The sequence below is a fragment of the Syzygium oleosum genome, unplaced genomic scaffold (assembly GCF_021117445.2).
Source record: "Syzygium oleosum isolate NSW1041296 unplaced genomic scaffold, Sole_v2.1 Sole_v2.01, whole genome shotgun sequence".
Lineage (NCBI taxonomy): Eukaryota > Viridiplantae > Streptophyta > Magnoliopsida > Myrtales > Myrtaceae > Syzygium > Syzygium oleosum.
This window is the reverse complement of record NW_026607485.1, coordinates 6,721,106-6,739,446: the sequence shown is the minus strand read 5'-3', so window position 1 is coordinate 6,739,446 and position 18,341 is coordinate 6,721,106. Positions and strand designations below refer to the sequence as shown.

Sequence of the window (18,341 nt, the reverse complement as noted above, 5' to 3'; positions counted from 1 at the left end):
AGAAAGGGATTCAAACCAGGAATAAGGCAAAACGCATTACCACTCGCACATCATTGGCATGATCAAATCAAACGGGCAGCATTAATAATTAATCAACAAGGGTTCTTTGGCTTTAACCACTTGCTTACTTCAGAAGTACAAAACTTCTTTTATGTTGTCGAAGTTGATTTTAACCCACTCTGCATTTAGGTGTACTGATGCATCTGCAGAGTCAGAACATCCACGCCCAGCTCCCATCTTCCACAAGGTGGTAATTATTTTGGTCTCAACTCGACATGTGCAAGACTTCGGCACGAGGTGGAAGAGTGAAGTTGGTGCAATATCGTCAAGAACGGGAACCACTCTTACTTCCTCGGTTGTACAATAATGTCTGTCAACAGCGAAAAGATACAGAAGAGACCAACGACAACCAAGACTTCTCAATGACCGATCAGAAATACACCGATAGCTTTTCATCTAGTGCGTTCTGGAGTAAATCACACTGCTGCAATAGCCTACTCAGTTTTTCGCTTCCATCAGTGGCCTTGGCAGAATTCACCAACATATCATTGTTACTTCTCAATGTACTAATCCTAAATGCATCATCATCTACAGAAGCCGGTTCATTATCCTGAAGAATATTCATTCTACCTGCTGCTGCTGGAAGGTCGTCGACGTGTGCAGCATCCCAAGTTTGGTCTCCACCGTGGATGGGTGATCCAGTCATAGGCTCTGATATTTCTGGCTGAGAACTAGATGTGAGACGAGACAGATCGGCGCAACCAACTTCAAGCATTTCATCTAGTGATGGATACTCCAAGTTAGGGCATGAATCTTCTTGTAACATGTTCTCAGAACCATGAGTTTGAGGAGCAACATGTTCTCGAACATAAGACACTGAGAGCTCCTCTCTCTGCAGAATCATCAACCGCCAATTGAATATTCTCCGGAAAATCATCACCCAGTTTGGAACTATGTAGTATGCTGAGTCCCGAAGCTCAAGCCGAGCATGTTTCTGTAGCATTAAAGATGCCTCGTTTCTGGCTAGCGCATCCCCCATCACATTACTTGACTGGGTAAGGTATCTCATCAAGCACGCTTCTAGTTCTAGTCTCCGACTCTCGACCTCCTTTCCTACTCTACAGCCTCTTCTCAACCACGAAATGTCATCAATGAAATGTGGGAGCTTACATTTTCTTAGAGCGGACAAAATCGGCTCAATTCTAGCTGATGTACTCCACCCAACACTCGGCAAGTAAAAATCTGCCATTCTGCGTTCTTTACAATGCTCATCCAGCAAAGAAATCTCAGGGCAAGGCCAACCGGAGGGATTTGTATATGCAGCAGCGGCAACTTCCCCCAGCGCCTGATCCAAGGCTTCATTGAGTGCTATGATACATTGGTCGGGACCCACTTCAGAGCCACTCTTCTCAAGCCTTTCCAAGAAAGAATTCAGATGATTAAGAACTAGCTTGCGTGTTTCTACGCAATGAACAGGAGAATGAAGTGGCGATGTGCTTGCCAGCCAATGCAGCCCTTCCCTCAGTCGCTGGTCACTGAAAAATTCATCCAATAACTCCATTTTCTTATCTTCTACAAGGAAGATGACCGAAAGGCTACCCACCCTTGATCGGTCGATATTATTGAGGCCCAACTTGTTAATGGTTTGACGAGTTGCATCTTCTGATCCCAGTTTTGCCCACGAGTCAATTAAGATCAGAAGTGGCAATCGAGAGCCGGAAGGAAGTGATGTTATGAGTTGATGAAGTCGTATCTTTTGAGGCTCCAAAGGGATGCTTTCGGCCAAGAGGAAGAGAGCAGCACTCGCACCATCTATTGTCGTGCTTGAATTATTTAAACTTATATGCTCAATCACAGATAAGTGGCACATTAAGTCCATATTAGACTGACAAGGGACCCATTTTCTCCATATTGACAGACACGGAGTGGAAAAGACCAGATCAGGATGCCCAGTTCCAGCTGCCATAATCTTTGAAAGCAACCACCTGACTGCACTTCCATGGGTGAAACTTCTCTCCGGTAATATACTATCTAGACTTTCCAACTGTGAACAAATTACAATCTTCCAGCACAGGCATTTAGCATTTGGGTTGCGCTTGATGAGTTCACCAGCAGTCACGTCTGCAACATTCAGCTTAGACCACGATTGTCTGTGCTTTCCACGTCTCTCACTTGTGACTTGGTCAATGTCAAACTCGTTGAAAGTGCTTGGTTGCTGCATAAAAGTTAAACATGAATGAGAATCCAGAGAAAAAAAGTACAGCTGTCCACCATTTAAAAACTACTCGTGCATGCAAGAGACAAGAACTGCAACAAGTATTTATGCATTATACATATCCTTATTTAGATTACAACAATGATCAAACCAAAGGCCTTCCAACACGAGCCAGTTTTGCAAAAGGACGATGGTGAGAGGACACGGATGACTCAACTTATTTTTTCTCTAATTTTCTCTTTTGAATGAGAAGAAGCATCATAAACACCGGGGAGGGGGAAAGGAACAAGAACCAGGTTTGAGGAACCAACTCAGAGAGATAGCAAAAGCAACATTTTTGGGTGGCATGCGCCGACTCAAACAGCACTGATCTCCATCGCACTGTCAACTAGAATCAATAGTGACTTCAGTAGAAAGCATGAAAATTCTATACTGCTATGCTATTGGCTTTAATTCCTTCAATCAAACCAAGAGAACAAGGCATATAAAGAAAGTCAAAAGACTCGTGGCTTAACGTAGAAACCCGGAAATAAAGCTCAACTCAGTCAAAACTAACATCATTTTTCCATTGAACCCGAGGTCCCAAAGACAGTGAACTTAATGCATCAGCAGCCGCTAGTTGCCTTTGCTCACGTAAGTCCCTTCTTCTGGCAGAATGCCGCTTCCATAACCTGCAAGAAACGCCAGAACAATTAGACATTCCTGAGAGAACTAATTAATCCAAAGAAAAAGCAACTTATCACAAACCTTAAGATCAACTTGAGTTTTGCCTCGGCAACTTCTTCATCCTCGTCATTAATATAAATATCCTCGTTTACACAGACTTCATCAAATCCATTTTCTTGATGTACATGTGAAGCTTCTTCATTAGCAATACACATGGCATCCTCCAGAGATACTGAGCTTTGCCAAGCACCATTACTTTCCAATTCAACCGGAAGCACCTTTTGCTGGACTGAACTAGGTGAAAAAGGCAAGGGCGTAAGTTCATTTCCAGGAAGACCACTTATCTCAGGAGGATTTCTGAAATTATGCTCTGCATTTGCAAACAAATTAATCGATGCAGCTTTGGGTGAGCTATGAACCACTGGAAAGTTCCATGGCACAAAACCCTCCCCAGATATTTTATGGTCAACTTCCACGTGCCGAGCAACTTTTGGGGATCGGAAAGCTACGTTGACATGACAAATTTCTTTGGGAGACGATATGGTTTCAGAAATAGCCATATCTTGATCAGGTGCATAGATAGAACGGGATGGTGTAGTTTCAGAAATAGCCAATTCTTGATCAGATACATAGATAGAACTATCCTTCTCGACAGGTTGGATATTCTTCGTTTCATGTTTGAGATCACTTGTCACCTGGAACTTCATTGCTTCCATGGAAAGTGGGGAAATTGACTCAGGAATCAAGACATCCTTGATTATCCTGGTCGACTTCTTAAGATGAACAAGCTCTGAACACTTCGTAGGGAAGTCTCTATCACCATGGAGGAACGGACCTTCCTTCACCAAGTATGGGTCTTCATATTCCCTCACAGAAAAACCATGGTAATGCAAAAGGCTTTCTATGTCTTCTTCCTATTTCCATTGCCAAAACATCATTATGGACACAATATTCAAATAAACTTTGCAAAATAAGTAATGTTTAGTCCATGTCATGTCACAATAAGCACCTCCATCGCCAGCCATCGAGCAACAACAGCAACAGGGAGACCTTGATTACTCTGCAGGCCACTGTGTAGCGAAGCAAGTGCTTGAGATCGTAACTGTTCAAAAGAGCTTTAGCTGCATAAGGAAATATTAAAGACAGCGTATGCCTACGCACACAAGCTCGAAGTAAAACATTCTCATTTACTACTACGAGAAGGAGAATAAGCCAAGCAAAGGTGTAAAGTTATATCTTGATATCACTACTCAGAACTTGCTTCGACTTTTCTCAGTATTCAACCAAAGGTTTCAAAATGTTCGTGCAGTCGAGGTTGAGGACGGCAATCAATTAAAAGTAGTAGCAGAATATAAGTAACAACAGAAAGACTTAGAAATATTCAAATAAGCCGATTTGTGAGGGCTGTTTAACAATACCATAAAGATCTGGGAAGTATATACGTAGCACTTACTAAGATCAAGCGCCACTCGTGATGCTAATCAGTTTTAGTTTGAAACATTTAAATAAGCCAAAAAATCACTTAATTGGTTTAAGTAAACGAGTTATTTAATTCATTCAATGAAGAGATGTCCAATGGATATTGAAATCACCCATTATGTTGATAAAACCTACCAGCATCATCCTTAATCATATGTTTGGTAAGAAACTAATATTACTTGAACTAGATTTTCAGTTATTATATAATAATGTTCTCTATCTATTTTCAATGAATAAGCCAAAAAATCACTTAATTAGTTTAAGCAAATGAGTTACTTAATTTCATTCAATGAAGAGATGTCTAATGGATATTGAAATCACCCATTATGTTGATAAAACCTACCAACATCATCCTGAATCATATGTTTGGTAAGAAACTAATATTACTTGAACTAGATTTTCAGTTATTACAATATAATGTTCTCTATCTATTCTCAGCATTTAAATTTTCAGCACCTATCTTTTAGTTTTATCAAACAAGCTGTTAATATTACAGATGATTTCCAGTTGAGGAGCCACTGACTGCGGTCATAATCTCAAAAGTTTCTCACACCATCTGTTTTTTCCCCTCAACTAGTATGGCATCTTGAATGGGACCCAAAAGAACCAATCTTAGTGATGCTCTGAGCTGTATGATAATAAGAACCATAACAACCTCCAATTACCAAACTCACAATAGTCGGCATGGTTATTCAATTCTAACATGCAAAAACTTTGTGCCAGGATCATACATTCCACTACAAAAAAGCAAAAGCTATTACTTATTTTTTTAGTATAAAAAAGGGCTAAAGCCGAATACAAAAATTTAATGCATAAATCTACCATTCCTATTTTATCACCTAAAAAAAAAAGAAGTAACTCTCTAGGAGGCAATAGAAAGAATTTAGTATCCAAGTTTCGATTCTGAGATTAGCAAGCCAGTTCACCAAAGAAAAAAGTGGCTCACAGACAAGTGGTAATAACCTGTGCACAAGACATTGTAAATACCTGCCCACTTAAAAATAAGGGCAGCAACTATATCGGTCATAGGCCAAATAAGCTCACGTAAGAGGCATCATGTATAGCCATGAAATTCATAGTTCATCAACTGTCACCAAAACCAAAACAATTTCCCATACCTTTGCAAAATGAGCATGCATTAGGCAAGCTTGAAGGTAACTAGCTTTTCTTGCGAGTCGAAAGAACGCAATAAAATTGCCAGTCCTGCATGCTCTGCAACGACAACAAATGAACCTATCTCAGTTAAATGCGTCAGTAACAACCTGAAGTTCATCAAGGGGCAGTAAAAAGACCTTGCTACATCACGGGCAAATAAGACTTCTGGCGTTTGCCTCATTTCAGGAGTCATTTTAGCAAGGTCAAGGGAAAGCTCTGCTGGTTCAACCTAACAGAAACCATTTTTACAGATAAGTCACAGTGAGACATTCAACTGAACTGCCACTGCCTATCTTGCCATACTAAAAAAAAAAAAAACCACTGCGTTGCTATTACTTACTCTATAACCAGGATGTTTATCCAGCTTGAGCAACGCATAATACCCTCTAAACTCTTTTTCTGTTGGTATACTGATTCCTTTCTTTCTGTGATCATCATACAGTTGGAATAATTCTGCCGATGTTTTGTTCATCTGTTCTATGTTGAGGTGCGCATCAAATCCTTCTGAAAAGCCCTCTCCTTTAGTAAATTCACATAATTCGTGCATCGCAATAACGTGAAGTCGTATCTGGGCAAGGCAAGAACAGAAACACTATTTAGCCAAGAGAAAAACCCCAAGTACAAATATCAGACTATCTCTCGGTCAATAGATAAGTTCGACCACTTTCAGGAAAAGCAATCAGGCACACCTTCCACACACTTCAGAAGAACAGAGAGAAATGGTAATGAGAACAAACCATTTGTTCCAGCATTTTTACAGCCTCAAGATCAAAAATATGCTGCATCCTGAGGTCCATTCTGACTGCCCTCATCCTATCCCATAGAAAGTTGTATAGACCCAGAAACCTATCGTCATAAGGCTGATCTAGCAAATTCAGTAGATAATCAATGGTTTTCAGCAGGACCGGCATCGGCCTAATCAAATCTGCTTCCCTCTCAGCTGTCCTAGTATACTGGAAAAACATCATCACAAGTAAATTAACAAGCTTCAGCTGACAAGCCTAGTTCAAACAAAGAGGAGAAGATAATGTTTTTAAAATCTGTTTAGGAAGTATAAAGAATCAGATAAACCTTTTTAACAGCAAGAGACATGCTTGTTTGATTTCTATCACCATCTAAACGTTCATAATGATCAAGATCCCCCTTTCTTTCTCGCTCAGCCCTTTCCGATTCTGAAATACAATGAATATGGCAGTTCAATTTGACATTCAAAGATTTTACAGTCATAGAAATACTAGAACCAACAAAAACCCTGAACAAAATAAATTGGCCTTTTCCTGACTCCATGTCATTTTGCCTTCTGAAAATAAGAAACTAAATGAAGGACATCCTCGTTTTATTTTTTGCGATGACAGTCAGGTAAAAATCCCAAGTTAATGCAGACTACCTTTAGACTAATTTGATTACTGAAAAAAATTTGCAAGAGCATACCAGGGCACATATCAGGACATAATCCCACAATGTTACTGGAGGATTCCACATCTCCATTGTCAAAGCTGCCAGATGGAAAATCTCCCATCACATCATCAAAAGTCTGCCCAACAAATTTTCTTTCCTGCACCATATCATGATGGACAAAAGAAACTCTTGGTTCTGCAATGATGGAGCTGCGCTGCACAGGTTCACTTAATTCAACTTTGAATCGAGCTAAACGCTTAGCCTTGGCCTGCATTTCCCTGTAAATGCATCAACATGTTAATCATGTAAACAAGCTCCAATGATATACTAGAGAGAGATTCCAAGAGAATGCACATGCATCATACTACCGTTCTATTTCCTCAGGAGAAGAAGGGGGGTTTTGCTGAATGTCATTATCTGAGGGAGCTGGTGACCTCGTTCTTTTAGGAACTGGAAAGTAACTTAGCTTGTTCGGAGGAGCTTCCAAGCTAATATCAGAAGATGATAGAACATTCTGATGAACGCCAGAATCAGGGCGACTGAAAATCATTCCTGTTTTTGTAGTTGACACTGGGAGAGACACTGAAGACCTGATGGAGGAGATTCATATGCTAAAATTTACAAAAAGTTCCCTCAAAACAGTGAGAAAAGTACAGAAAAAAAAAGACAATGTGACTGTATCAGTCCAAACTGAAGAATTGTTCACCTATTGTAGTTATCGTCAGATAAAGGTGAACTCTCCTGCAGATCATTCATTGGTGACAAAGGCGGAGATCTGGTTCTCTTTGTTTTTTCAACTTTTATGATGTCAGTTGGAATGCCTCTTCTAGAATTGTCAGACCCATTCAGGTCATTATGAGGAACAGAGTTGGCATAGTTGCTTGGAGACTTTGGTCGACTACCCCATGCAGTGGAAATTGGAGCAGGCCTGTCGAACAAATGCAAGGAGATAGTGATTATAAATTGAGAAAACTAAAGCCACGCAACTACAGTGTGAGCTTAGAAATGTAAAGATTAGGTCTACATTAATTTCACTGTAGAGAATACTACACGAATGAAGAAGTGTCCTTCTAGTAATTCCCTAGAACTTAAAAATCCCTAAAGAGATAAAGAGAATGCTAAGCTAAGAATACGGAAAACTGTCTCAATGTAGGTATAATCAACATATGTCCAACACTGAATATGTCACTTGAGAAAATCTCGAGAAAATGCCAGTTTGGGAGGGGAACAAAGAATCGATTTATAGCTTACAATAATTTTTACATACATCCTCTGTTGACCACTAGTAAAAACATTATTCTCAGGTCCAATCATCAAATTTACAGGAAAAAGTAGACAGGATCTTGTGCAGCTGAGAACTTCCCACATGGAAGTGTAGCGAGTTAAAACATGTCTTGCTCACAATTTATGCATGATATAGCCAACATACATTAGCAAAAGCAGAAAGAGGATTAATAGATGAACCTTCACCTTTGAGCTTCTTCAAAACGAGGAATTTCTTGCGGTGAGTAACTACTCCTGATACTTGGAAGGGCTAATTGAGTTGCTAGTGGAACTGGTGAGTAATTATTCCTGATACTCTGAGGTGAATGAGTTACTTGTGAAAATATGGTACTGCAATTATAATCAAGTTTGTCAGAGCAGATATATTATCAAAAACAAAAAGAGCAGTTTAGAGGCTTCAAGTTAACTTCTAATATAGCAAGGCAATGGAACTCGACCAACAAGAGAGGCTAGAAAGGTGAACATCTACCGTTGACCTTCCCCATAAGGAGGACGAAAATCATCATAGATGTCTTCATAGCCTACAGGAGAACGTGGTCGTGCGTCAAAATGACTGCAATCAATAAGAAAGGTATGAATTCAGTTCAAACGTGGAAAGAACGGAACCCCTCATAAATTGTCTTCAATGTCAGTGTACTGCTCAAAGTCAACAATAATTGAATATGGTACATGGACAAATAGACTTTTAGCAATATGTTAGGGAACTTCTGAAATTACAGCCAGTCAATAGGACATGAATGTAGCTAGCACCAAACCTCCTAAAAGTAAAAAGTGATATCCTGAAATTTACAGTCTCTAAAACCATTAAGAATTGAAGATTCAAGTTAAAGGCTTAATGGTATCACAAAACATGCACAAGATGTACGGCATGAAATCCAGAGTTTATCACAACATACACAAGAGCAACAAACGCATACTTCCAACTCAAACTCACACAACAAAATGAAGAGTTTCTCAACATAGCAGAACAGATTGTCATTTATCCAAAAGACATCATCAGTGCACGAGCCAGAGATACACCACAAATATCGATGTTGCACTCAAATACAATGCATTTCACATACCACATCCTGATGCATATGGCCTCAATGTCCAGAAGCACAATAATCCTCTCTAAACACAAGTAAGTCTAACAATAATCATTAGCAGGATTTCAACTGTAGCCTTTTTTCCAAAATAAATGTAACTATCAGTGATCCCATTTCACAGGCATGTAATTAACTCAGTTAAATGACAGTACAGAGAACTCAATAAAGACAAGCTTTATCTTCAAGAATCAAACGATAACTTCCCCTAAAGGTGTTGCAATTTAGCCCCTCGTTTCCCTCCTGGAGAACAATCATTTTTTATATGTTATTCAAGTCTTAATCTCTGATTGATCAAAGCATGTTTCTTATCATTCAAAATTTCTCAGGAATAATAAATTATGACTACGTTTCACTATCAAAGAAATCGATGAAAGTCTTGATCTTTTATTTTCAACATCTTGGATCACATTGGTGGTGGTAACGTACGATTTTCATTTTTTTCAAAAGAAATAAATGAAACTAAAGAAATGGAAAGGCCAACACTAAAAAAAAAAAAAACGAAGCCACATCAGTCCATTCACTTCATTGGAAAATGTGATGGTCCTAGGTCATTCGAGAAATCACAAGAAATAACTTGGATGAAAAATACTGTTACACTAGTTGATTCCAGTGTTAGCCATATTTGCACATTAGTTCTAATTACAGAAGCTAAAAGAAGTACAATTACTTTTCCACATTTCAGTCGATAATTCCAGCAAATGCTCCGAACCATAGCATGACCGATCTAGTGAACTAGCTAAACCTCCCTTTCTCACACCATGTACTTGACAACTTGGTATAACCTAGTCCCATAACACAACCCAAACCATCCAAATTAGCAACCATAACCCTTAAGCCCTTTATCAAGTTACAATTAACATAATTCGTTTTCCCTACTCACAGCCAGAATTTTTATAAGCTGAAAAGTGAATGAAAACAACTTGAGACAAGGAGAAAAACAGAACATCATCATTTTCACAACTCAAGTCCAAGGATGATATAATTAATGCAGAGATGCTCCAAATGCACAGTTTTCAAACCAAAAACCAGCTATGTAGTAGCCATAAGCTATGAGGAGTCCAAGGATGAAATAATTAATGCAGAGATGCTCCAAATGTACAGTTTTCAAACCAAAAAACAGCTATGTAGTAGATATAAGCCATGAGGAGAGCTACTCCAAGAGCGAAAGCAACTGAGCTAAAAAGGACATTCAGATTATAGTCTGAACAGCCAAAAATGGCAATTTAAATACAGGTAAGTTACCTGATATAGAACTACAAACAACATACGATAAATGGGAACTCATCTGACAGAGAACTTGCCTTGTTAAAGTATATTTACTGAAGTTCCTCGAATTGTCTCTTTCTGGAGATGTTACTGGCAAGTTGCTTCTTCCTGGATCTTGGAATCTGGCAATCCCGGCAGTTACACTTCCTTGATGACGTGCAGCAACCAAAGAGGCGACAGAGGAGGACCTCTGACTGATTTGTGCATCAGGATATGTGTACAAAGGGTTTTGCCCCCTACCCAATCTTGGAAAAGACTCATTTGGCCTGAAAAAAGAAAAGGAGTTATCAATATCTGATATTGCATAACACTGGCCAATGTAGTTTGGTTTTGACCTGGAAAATGACCAAAAAAAGCAAAAAAAACCCTAAGGTCGAAATGTGGCTGAAGATTGCGGTAAAGAACATTTGCGGTAAAGAACAATGTCTACCACTGACTCCAGATCAAAGAAAAAGAAACACTAAATGAGATGCACCGTGCTTATAACAACAAAGAACAATAAGTGCAAGAAATAGTACTAAAATCTGGAAACACATGCGTCATGATGCGGGGAAACTTCCAACTTCCATAGTGAATTTTCATCACATTAACAGGTAACAGGACGACCAGTTGCTTGCAGTGAGACAGAGTGCGACAATCTTAAGAGTTATTGCACAACCATCTAGAAGTATCATCTCAAAGATGCACAAATTACAAAATGGCTAAGGGTGTCAGAGCAGAAATTAAAATGAAAAATTTTCCTGCATGATATAGCCAAACAAAAAAGCACCTTATGGACAGGAGACAACAAGGTCACAGATGGACTACTAACACAAATGCACTGTCTATTTAACAAGCTGATATTAAATTCCAGTATGTTCAACAGAGAATTTCTTTCACGTCTTCTCAGCGCTTCATCTACAGAATAACAAATATCTTAACTCAACATCTTGTTGGCACTGTTGCTTCTTGTTTTATTTCGATAGCAGGCAGCATACTCGCAAGAGTGGTACCACTAGTTGCGATGTTAAATTATTGCACGCATGGCATCTTAAATAATTCAATGTGGAGCGTCTACTTGTAGGACTATCAGAACAATACACAAGCAATCATGTTCAGCAAGAGAGTATCAGCCTGTACCACACGAGAAATATCGAAAAGGAAAGAGACTTTTAGCAAAATATATAACACAACAAGACTGTAAATCTGTATAAATGATTACCTCAAAGCAGTTGAAGATGTGTAAGGACGAACAGGTGCCCGGTAGCCATTATCAAAAGACGAAGGCAATAACTGTGTGCCCCCTAAAATTTCAGGCCTCCTGTTGTCAACTCGAATTCATCAGTTCCAGCAGTATGGTAAACGGTGCTCAAAAACATTAAAGGACAAACAAAAGCATGGTCCGATCAGCGAATCCTTGCATCAGAGTCACAATAGGGCTACTGGCTAGAATACATACATGAAGTGACTGTCAACAGCAACTACAACCCCGAAATATTAACCGCAACTATGGATGAGTGTATCATGCAACAAGATGTCGAGAACCACAAAGCTATACAGAAGTTACCTCACTTGCAGTTGTTCGATGGAAAAACATGGTGTCAAATCTTCTCAAATAATTCATCTTTTTCACACACGAAAAAGGAGGTTGGTGAACAGGGAGACGGTTGGGGATGTATTCAACCAAACTACTAAGGTGATTTCTCACAAAATCTCGTACGCTATGGATTACCAATTTTGCTATGCATAGGAACTATTTCTCAGTGACATGGCATGATATAGTTAAACGTACTTTGAAAATCTTTGAACCATCATTGCGAGACTACCCTTTTTCACTTCTTCTGCATAAAATGGCAGCAAAGCCATCCAAGATCATCAACACGAGACTTCTTTCATCCAAAAATGCAAAAGCCATTATAGCCTCTGTTCATGCCATTACACTTCGATCCTTTAGGTTACTATAAGAAAGCTACTACTCTGAGGTCTTCCAGCAACATCGAAACACACAGTGAAACCACAACTTTCACCAAGAAAATCAAATATGATCTCCAAAAAAAAAAAACACTCTTTCAGCATTTCCAAACTCAAATTTCCAAATAACCCAAAATCCAAAAGAAACCAACCATTGCAAATTCTAACGATGAGTACGTGTTACCATGCTCGAAATTCAAGATTTCTCAATCACGGAGGTCACGGAGCCAACAAGAAAAGATGGAACTTTTCAGCAACCCATCATCGCAAACCACAGGAAAAAAGAAAAGAAGCTCCCAAAAACGCGACGCGACAAGAAAAGGGGCACACACCTCGGACTCGGAGATCGGACCGGAGAAGCACCAAAGAGAGGAGAGGGAGGAGAAGAGGAATTTGACGGCCGCGGCGGCGGCGGCGACGGCGACGGCGACGGCGACGGCGAAGTTCGCGGCGGAGAAGGGCGAGGGAAGCCACCAAAAGGGGCCGCGGAGCTTCGCGGGCCCGGACCCGATGGACCCATCTCCCTCCCGAACCCGGATCCGGGCGACGCCATGCGAGAGATTCCCAACGCTTCTTCTCACGAAGCCTCGTCCGGTTTCCTCTCTGCTGTATCAGCTGCTCGCGTCCGCGCGCCGAGCAAAGAGATGTTGAGTAGTAGTAAGCCCTGAAAGAGAAAGCTCGTCACTGTGGATTTTGAAATTCGGCCATCTTCGCGCACGGCCTTCCTCTGTTTGCAGCAGTTCGTCGCGCTCTGCTCCGCGAGAAAGCAGGGGAGAGAGAGGGGGAGCGAAGAAGAGAAGGGGAACGACGTCGTGGGTCCCGTGGGTGTTGGGCCTTTCTCGTTTTCGAGCCTGGGCCAAGTTTTAGGGCCGTCAAATAGGTGGGTCGGGTTTTGACCCATGGATCGGGTCGGGTCGGGATTAGGTCTGACCCATTTTATATTCAATACAAATACAGCGACTCATACTCGATCCGATCCGTACCCAACTCACATTAGTAAAACACGTAAATATTTAAAAACAAGGACCTTTATGCTATGCGTGTGGTGTGTGAAGGACAAAACTTTTAGTAGTTTTATTAGGTTCCGAATAAGATTTTCGGCTTAGTTGCGATTTTTTCTTTAGGGTTAATACCACGAAAAATCCTAAACTGGTACACTTGTGACACATTTACCCCAAACTATTTTTTTGACCAAAAAAAACCCCAAACTGGTACACCTGTGATAATTTTACCCCGAACATACCACAAAAAACCCCAAACTAGTACACATGTGACAATTTTACCCCAACTAATTTTTAATATTATTTTTTTATTTTTTTGAATTTTTTTGAATTTTTTCTTTTTTCTTTTCTTTTCTTTTCTTTTTTTTTCTTCACTTCAACCTCTAGCCGGTCGCCGGTCCAGCGACCGGCCAGAGGCGGAAGCCGGCGAGGGCCGCCCTCGGCAGCCGCTGGCGAGGGCCGCCCTCACTCGACTCGACAAGGGCGACCCTCGCCGATCTAGCTAGGGCGGCCCTCGCTCGACTCAGGCGAGGGCCGTCCTCGCCCGCCCAGGCGTGGGCTGCCTCGCCCGGCCGGCGAGGCGGCCGAAGCCGGCCGAGGGCGGCCACTCGCCCTTGCTGGGCGGGCGAGGACGACCCTCGCTCGGCAGCCGGCGAGGAGCAACCCTCGCCGACGCAGCGAGGGTCGCCTCGCCCGAGATCCGGCGAGGGCCTCGCTGAGTCGCGAGGATCGCCTCGCCCTAGGTTGGCGAGGGCGGCCCTCGCCCGACACAGGCGAGGACGGCCCTCGCCCGATACCGGCGAGGGTCGCCCTCGCCGGATCTGGCGAGGACGGCCCTCGCCCGACGCCGGCGAGGGCGGCCCTCGCCGGCTTCCGCCTCTGGCCGGTCGCCGGACCGGCGACCGGCCAGAGGTTGAAGATAAAGAAAAAAAAATAAAAGGAAAAAAATAAATAAAAATTCGAAAAAAATAAAAAATAATATTAAAATTTTAATTCAGGGTAAAATTGTCACATATGTACCAGTTTGGGATTTTTTGTGGTAAGTTCAGGGTAAAATTGTCACAGATGTACCAGTTTGGGGTTTTTTATGGTCAAAAAAATAGTTTGGGGTAAATGTGTCACAAGTGTACCAGTTTAGGGTTTTTCGTGGTATTAACCCTTTTCTTTATTGCAAATTTTTCAATAAATCGATAAATATTGACAATGTAAAATCATCGACTAATTTTTACGATTTTCTGAAGCTTGAGAGATCATAAATCTAAGATCAGAAGTAGAAGATAAAATCAAGGGTTAATACCATGAAAAACCCTAAACTGGTACACTTGTGACACATTTACCTCAAACTATTTTTTTGACCATAAAAAACCTCAAACTGGAACACCTGTGACAATTTTACCTCGAACTATTTTTTTGACCATCAAAAACCCCAAACTGGTACATCTGTGACAATATTACCTTGAACTTACTACAAAAAACCCCAAACTGGTACATATGTGACAATTTTACCCTGAATTAAAATTTTAATATTATTTTTTATTTTTTTCGAATTTTTATTTAGTTTTTTCCTTTTATTTTTTTTTTTTTATCTTCAACCTCCGGCCGGTCGCCGGCCCGGCGACCGGCCGAGGCGTGGCTGGGCCGAGGGCCGCCTCGCCGGCGTCGGCGAGTGTCCTCGCCGAGATCCGGCGAGGGCGACCCTCGCCGGCAGACGGCGAGGGCCGTCCGCGCTCAAGGCGTCGGGCGAGGGCCGCCTCGCAGGCGCGGCGAGGGCCATGCCTCCGCCCGCCCAGGCAAGGGCGATCCTCGCCCGACTCAGGTGAGGGCTGCCCTCGCCGGATCTGGCGAGGGCGACCCTCGCCTGCGTCGGGCGAGGGTTGCCCTCGCCGGCGTCGAGCGAAGGCTGTCCTCACCCGCCCAGGCAAGGGCGAGGGCTGCCCTTGCTGGCTTCGGACGAGGCAGCCCACGCCTGGGTGGGCGAGGACGACCCTCGCCCGATGCCAGCGAGGGCCGCCCTAGCTAGATCCGGCGAGGGTCGCCCTTGCCGAGTCGAGCGAGGGCGGCCCTCGCCAGTGGCTGCCGAGAGCGGCCCTCACCGGCTTCCGCCTCTGGCCGGTCGCCGGACCGGCGATCGACCAGAGGTTGAAGTGAAGAAAAAGAAAAGAAAAGAAAAAATTCAAAAAAATAAAAAAAAATAAAAAATAATATTAAAAATTAGTTGGGGTAAAATTGTCACATGTGTACCAGTTTGGGGTTTTTTTTTGTATGTTCGGGGTAAAATTGTCACAGGTGTACCAGTTTGGGGTTTTTTATGGTCAAAAAAATAGTTGGGGTAAATGTGTCACAAGTGTACCAGTTTAGGATTTTTCGTGGTATTAACCCTAAAATCAAAGAATAAGTTGTCCCACCTAAAAACCCTCGACCTGAACTTGAAGACAAGTGAAGAGGGACTGCAGGGGGTTGGGCTTTAGACCCATTAAAACCTTCATTGTATTGCATTTTATTACTCAAATTCATATCAACTCATTTAACAAAACTTAGCTAATCCATATATGACCCAACGCACATATACGAGTTAATAAATGGGTCTTTAGCCCATTTTAACACCGCTAGACACGATCGATGATTAGAGAAGGCATCTTTAAGCAAAGATGGGAAGTTGGTACGCTCTGCCTCGCCGTAGAAAATGTCCTTTCTAGTTCCCACAACTAGCCATAACTAGAGTTGATTTCATAGGAATATGATAAAAGATGTTACAAAATTTGGACCCTTTTTTGTTGGTGTCCTTGGGGCATTTTAGAAAGAGAGAAAAAAAATACATAATCTAATATACATCCTGTAAATTAAGCCTATCAAATGCCAAAACAAAAAAAGGAAATATGATCTTAATCTATTCTCATATATTAAACACATGAAACTCAGCTCCTCCTCATTAATAATACCCACTAATATCTGAAAGATTTAGAAAGAGGCAAAAAAAGGCAAGGAATATGCAATACATATCCATAGTATTAAATGCCAAAACAAAAAAAAGGAAGGCAATATGTATTTTCTTGGCAACTCATTTAAGTCCTTGCAGAGTCTTCTCTTGCCACATTTGCTTTAAAACCTTAATGCTGGTTTTTTTTCTCCGAAAGGGAACTGAGTTGTCATAAAGTGCTGCCATAAGCTATTTGACTATGAATGCGCATCTCTTTTACATAGATTTCCTTATTGACCAATCGTATGTACATGCTTAGAAAACCTAGATTAAAGGGAAAAGTCCAAAAGGCCCTCCCAATTGGATGCCTTTTTTCCTTAACGTATTCTCCGGAGTAGGACTTTTCTTAAAATACCCCTCGAACCGGAACACCGGGTTCCGATCGACCGCCCAACTCGTCGCCGGTGCTGAAATTTACCGTTCGGTGCACACGAGACGGTCACGTGCCAATTTCCAGCCTTCGGGCCAGGGCAATTTTGTCCAAAAAAATCCATTCGCTCTCTCCAACTCACCACCACCTATTAACGAACTCCAAATAAAAAGTCGCAAATTGACGAACTCAATTAAATATTTTAGCTTTAACTAAAAAAAAATCTCTAAGCCCAAACTATTCTATCATTAGTGATTTTGTCCACTATTCATCCATGAGGGCAACCATGTCGATTTTACATGTCGAAATCATGCAATTTCTTGGTGGGCTGCTATGGAGCTCCGGAGCTCCATAGCAGCCAAGCTCAACGGAGTCCTGGTCAATAGCCGCCATCGTCTTCACTCTAGTAAAGGCTCAACAGGTAGTCGCCCATGGACTTTACCTTACACTCTGATCCTCTGCCTCTAAATTCACCGACGCATTTCTCTTCAGCGATGTAGGACCTCTTACAGCGTCAGGTAGCTTCCTTCGTTTATGCACACCCGGCCATCTCAACACCTGCAAATGCACGACAACGTCGTAGCAAGCCTGATCCTCCGGCGGTTCACGGCTCCTGAGTCCGATTCACTATATATTCAAAGCTCGAGGACTTTTAATTTTCTCCGAATTCTCATTTAAAAAAAAACGCATACGACCTCCCTTCAACCCTAGGGTGCCAATTGCATTTTGGTTTGTAGCCAACCATGGTGGTCATTGACAAGGTAAAATAATCAAAACAGGAGAGCTCCCAAACTACGGGTGAGCATGGTCCGAGTGGGCGATTTTCACTCTAGAAACGGGAACCACCCACTAAGGATCGATTCTGAAAAATTGAAACCGGGAACCGTCCGTTAGTTCCATGAAACCGGTTCTACTGCCCAAGGACGGAGACGAAAAGACCGAGACAGAGATAGAGATGGAGAGTTGAGGTGAGCATCGACCGTGAAGAGTGAGAGAGTGAGAGTGAGCGTGAGACGAAAGCGAAAGAATGTGTTTCTTGACTTTATGTGGGGCTATAAACGTCGAGCAAGTTAGATTTAGTTTAGAAATTTAGGAGTTTTTTTTAAAATTAAAAATTAAAATAAATATATTATATTTATTATTATATTACCGGTCCGATCCGAGTAGGCGGGCGGGCGGTTTCACACTTGGAACCGGGAACCGGACCGGTACCCATTAGTTTCCAAAAATTGGAACTGGGGACCGGAACCAGTTCCCTTAGGAACTACCGGTTCTAAAAGGGAACCGGTTCCAGGCGGTCCCGGACGGTTCGGGTGATTCCCGGTTCTTTTACACACTCCTATCCCAAACACACACAAAATAATTTTGGCAAAATAGAAAGAAAAAAAGACAGAGAAGGGCAAAGACATAAGAAAATTGCCAAGCCCACATGTTTGGGGGACAGACACAGACGTTTCATTCTGCTGCTGCCGTATATAAAGCACAGAGGACT

General features: G+C 41.8%; 1 protein-coding gene across 1 annotated transcript; it reads right to left on the bottom strand.

Annotated features, from left to right (window-relative positions):
- Positions 1 to 29: 29 nt before the first annotated feature.
- Positions 30 to 13,269, bottom strand: LOC115685014 (SAC3 family protein B). Its single transcript, XM_030609991.2, has 17 exons — positions 12,834 to 13,269; positions 11,753 to 11,851; positions 10,587 to 10,817; positions 8,667 to 8,750; positions 8,384 to 8,527; positions 7,620 to 7,841; positions 7,282 to 7,503; positions 6,947 to 7,191; positions 6,587 to 6,687; positions 6,253 to 6,468; positions 5,856 to 6,083; positions 5,653 to 5,744; positions 5,479 to 5,572; positions 3,891 to 3,983; positions 2,963 to 3,795; positions 2,772 to 2,886; positions 30 to 2,215 (listed from the first exon to the last, which is right to left on the bottom strand). Exons 1-17 carry the CDS (start codon positions 13,052 to 13,054, stop codon positions 431 to 433), a joined length of 5,025 nt encoding a protein of 1,674 aa, XP_030465851.1. The 5' UTR covers positions 13,055 to 13,269; the 3' UTR covers positions 30 to 430.
- Between the last annotated feature and the right edge of the window lie 5,072 nt (positions 13,270 to 18,341).

Coding starts and splice junctions, on each gene's coding strand:
- LOC115685014 (XM_030609991.2), bottom strand. CDS start 13,054: ATGGCGTCGCCCGGATCCGGGTTCGGGAGGGAGATGGGTCCATCGGGT. Junction 7,504..7,619: donor TCTGACGATAACTACAATAG/GTGAACAATTCT, acceptor CTCCTCCATCAG/GTCTTCAGTGTCTCTCCCAG. Junction 6,688..6,946: donor ATGTCCTGATATGTGCCCTG/GTATGCTCTTGC, acceptor ATTGTATTTCAG/AATCGGAAAGGGCTGAGCGA.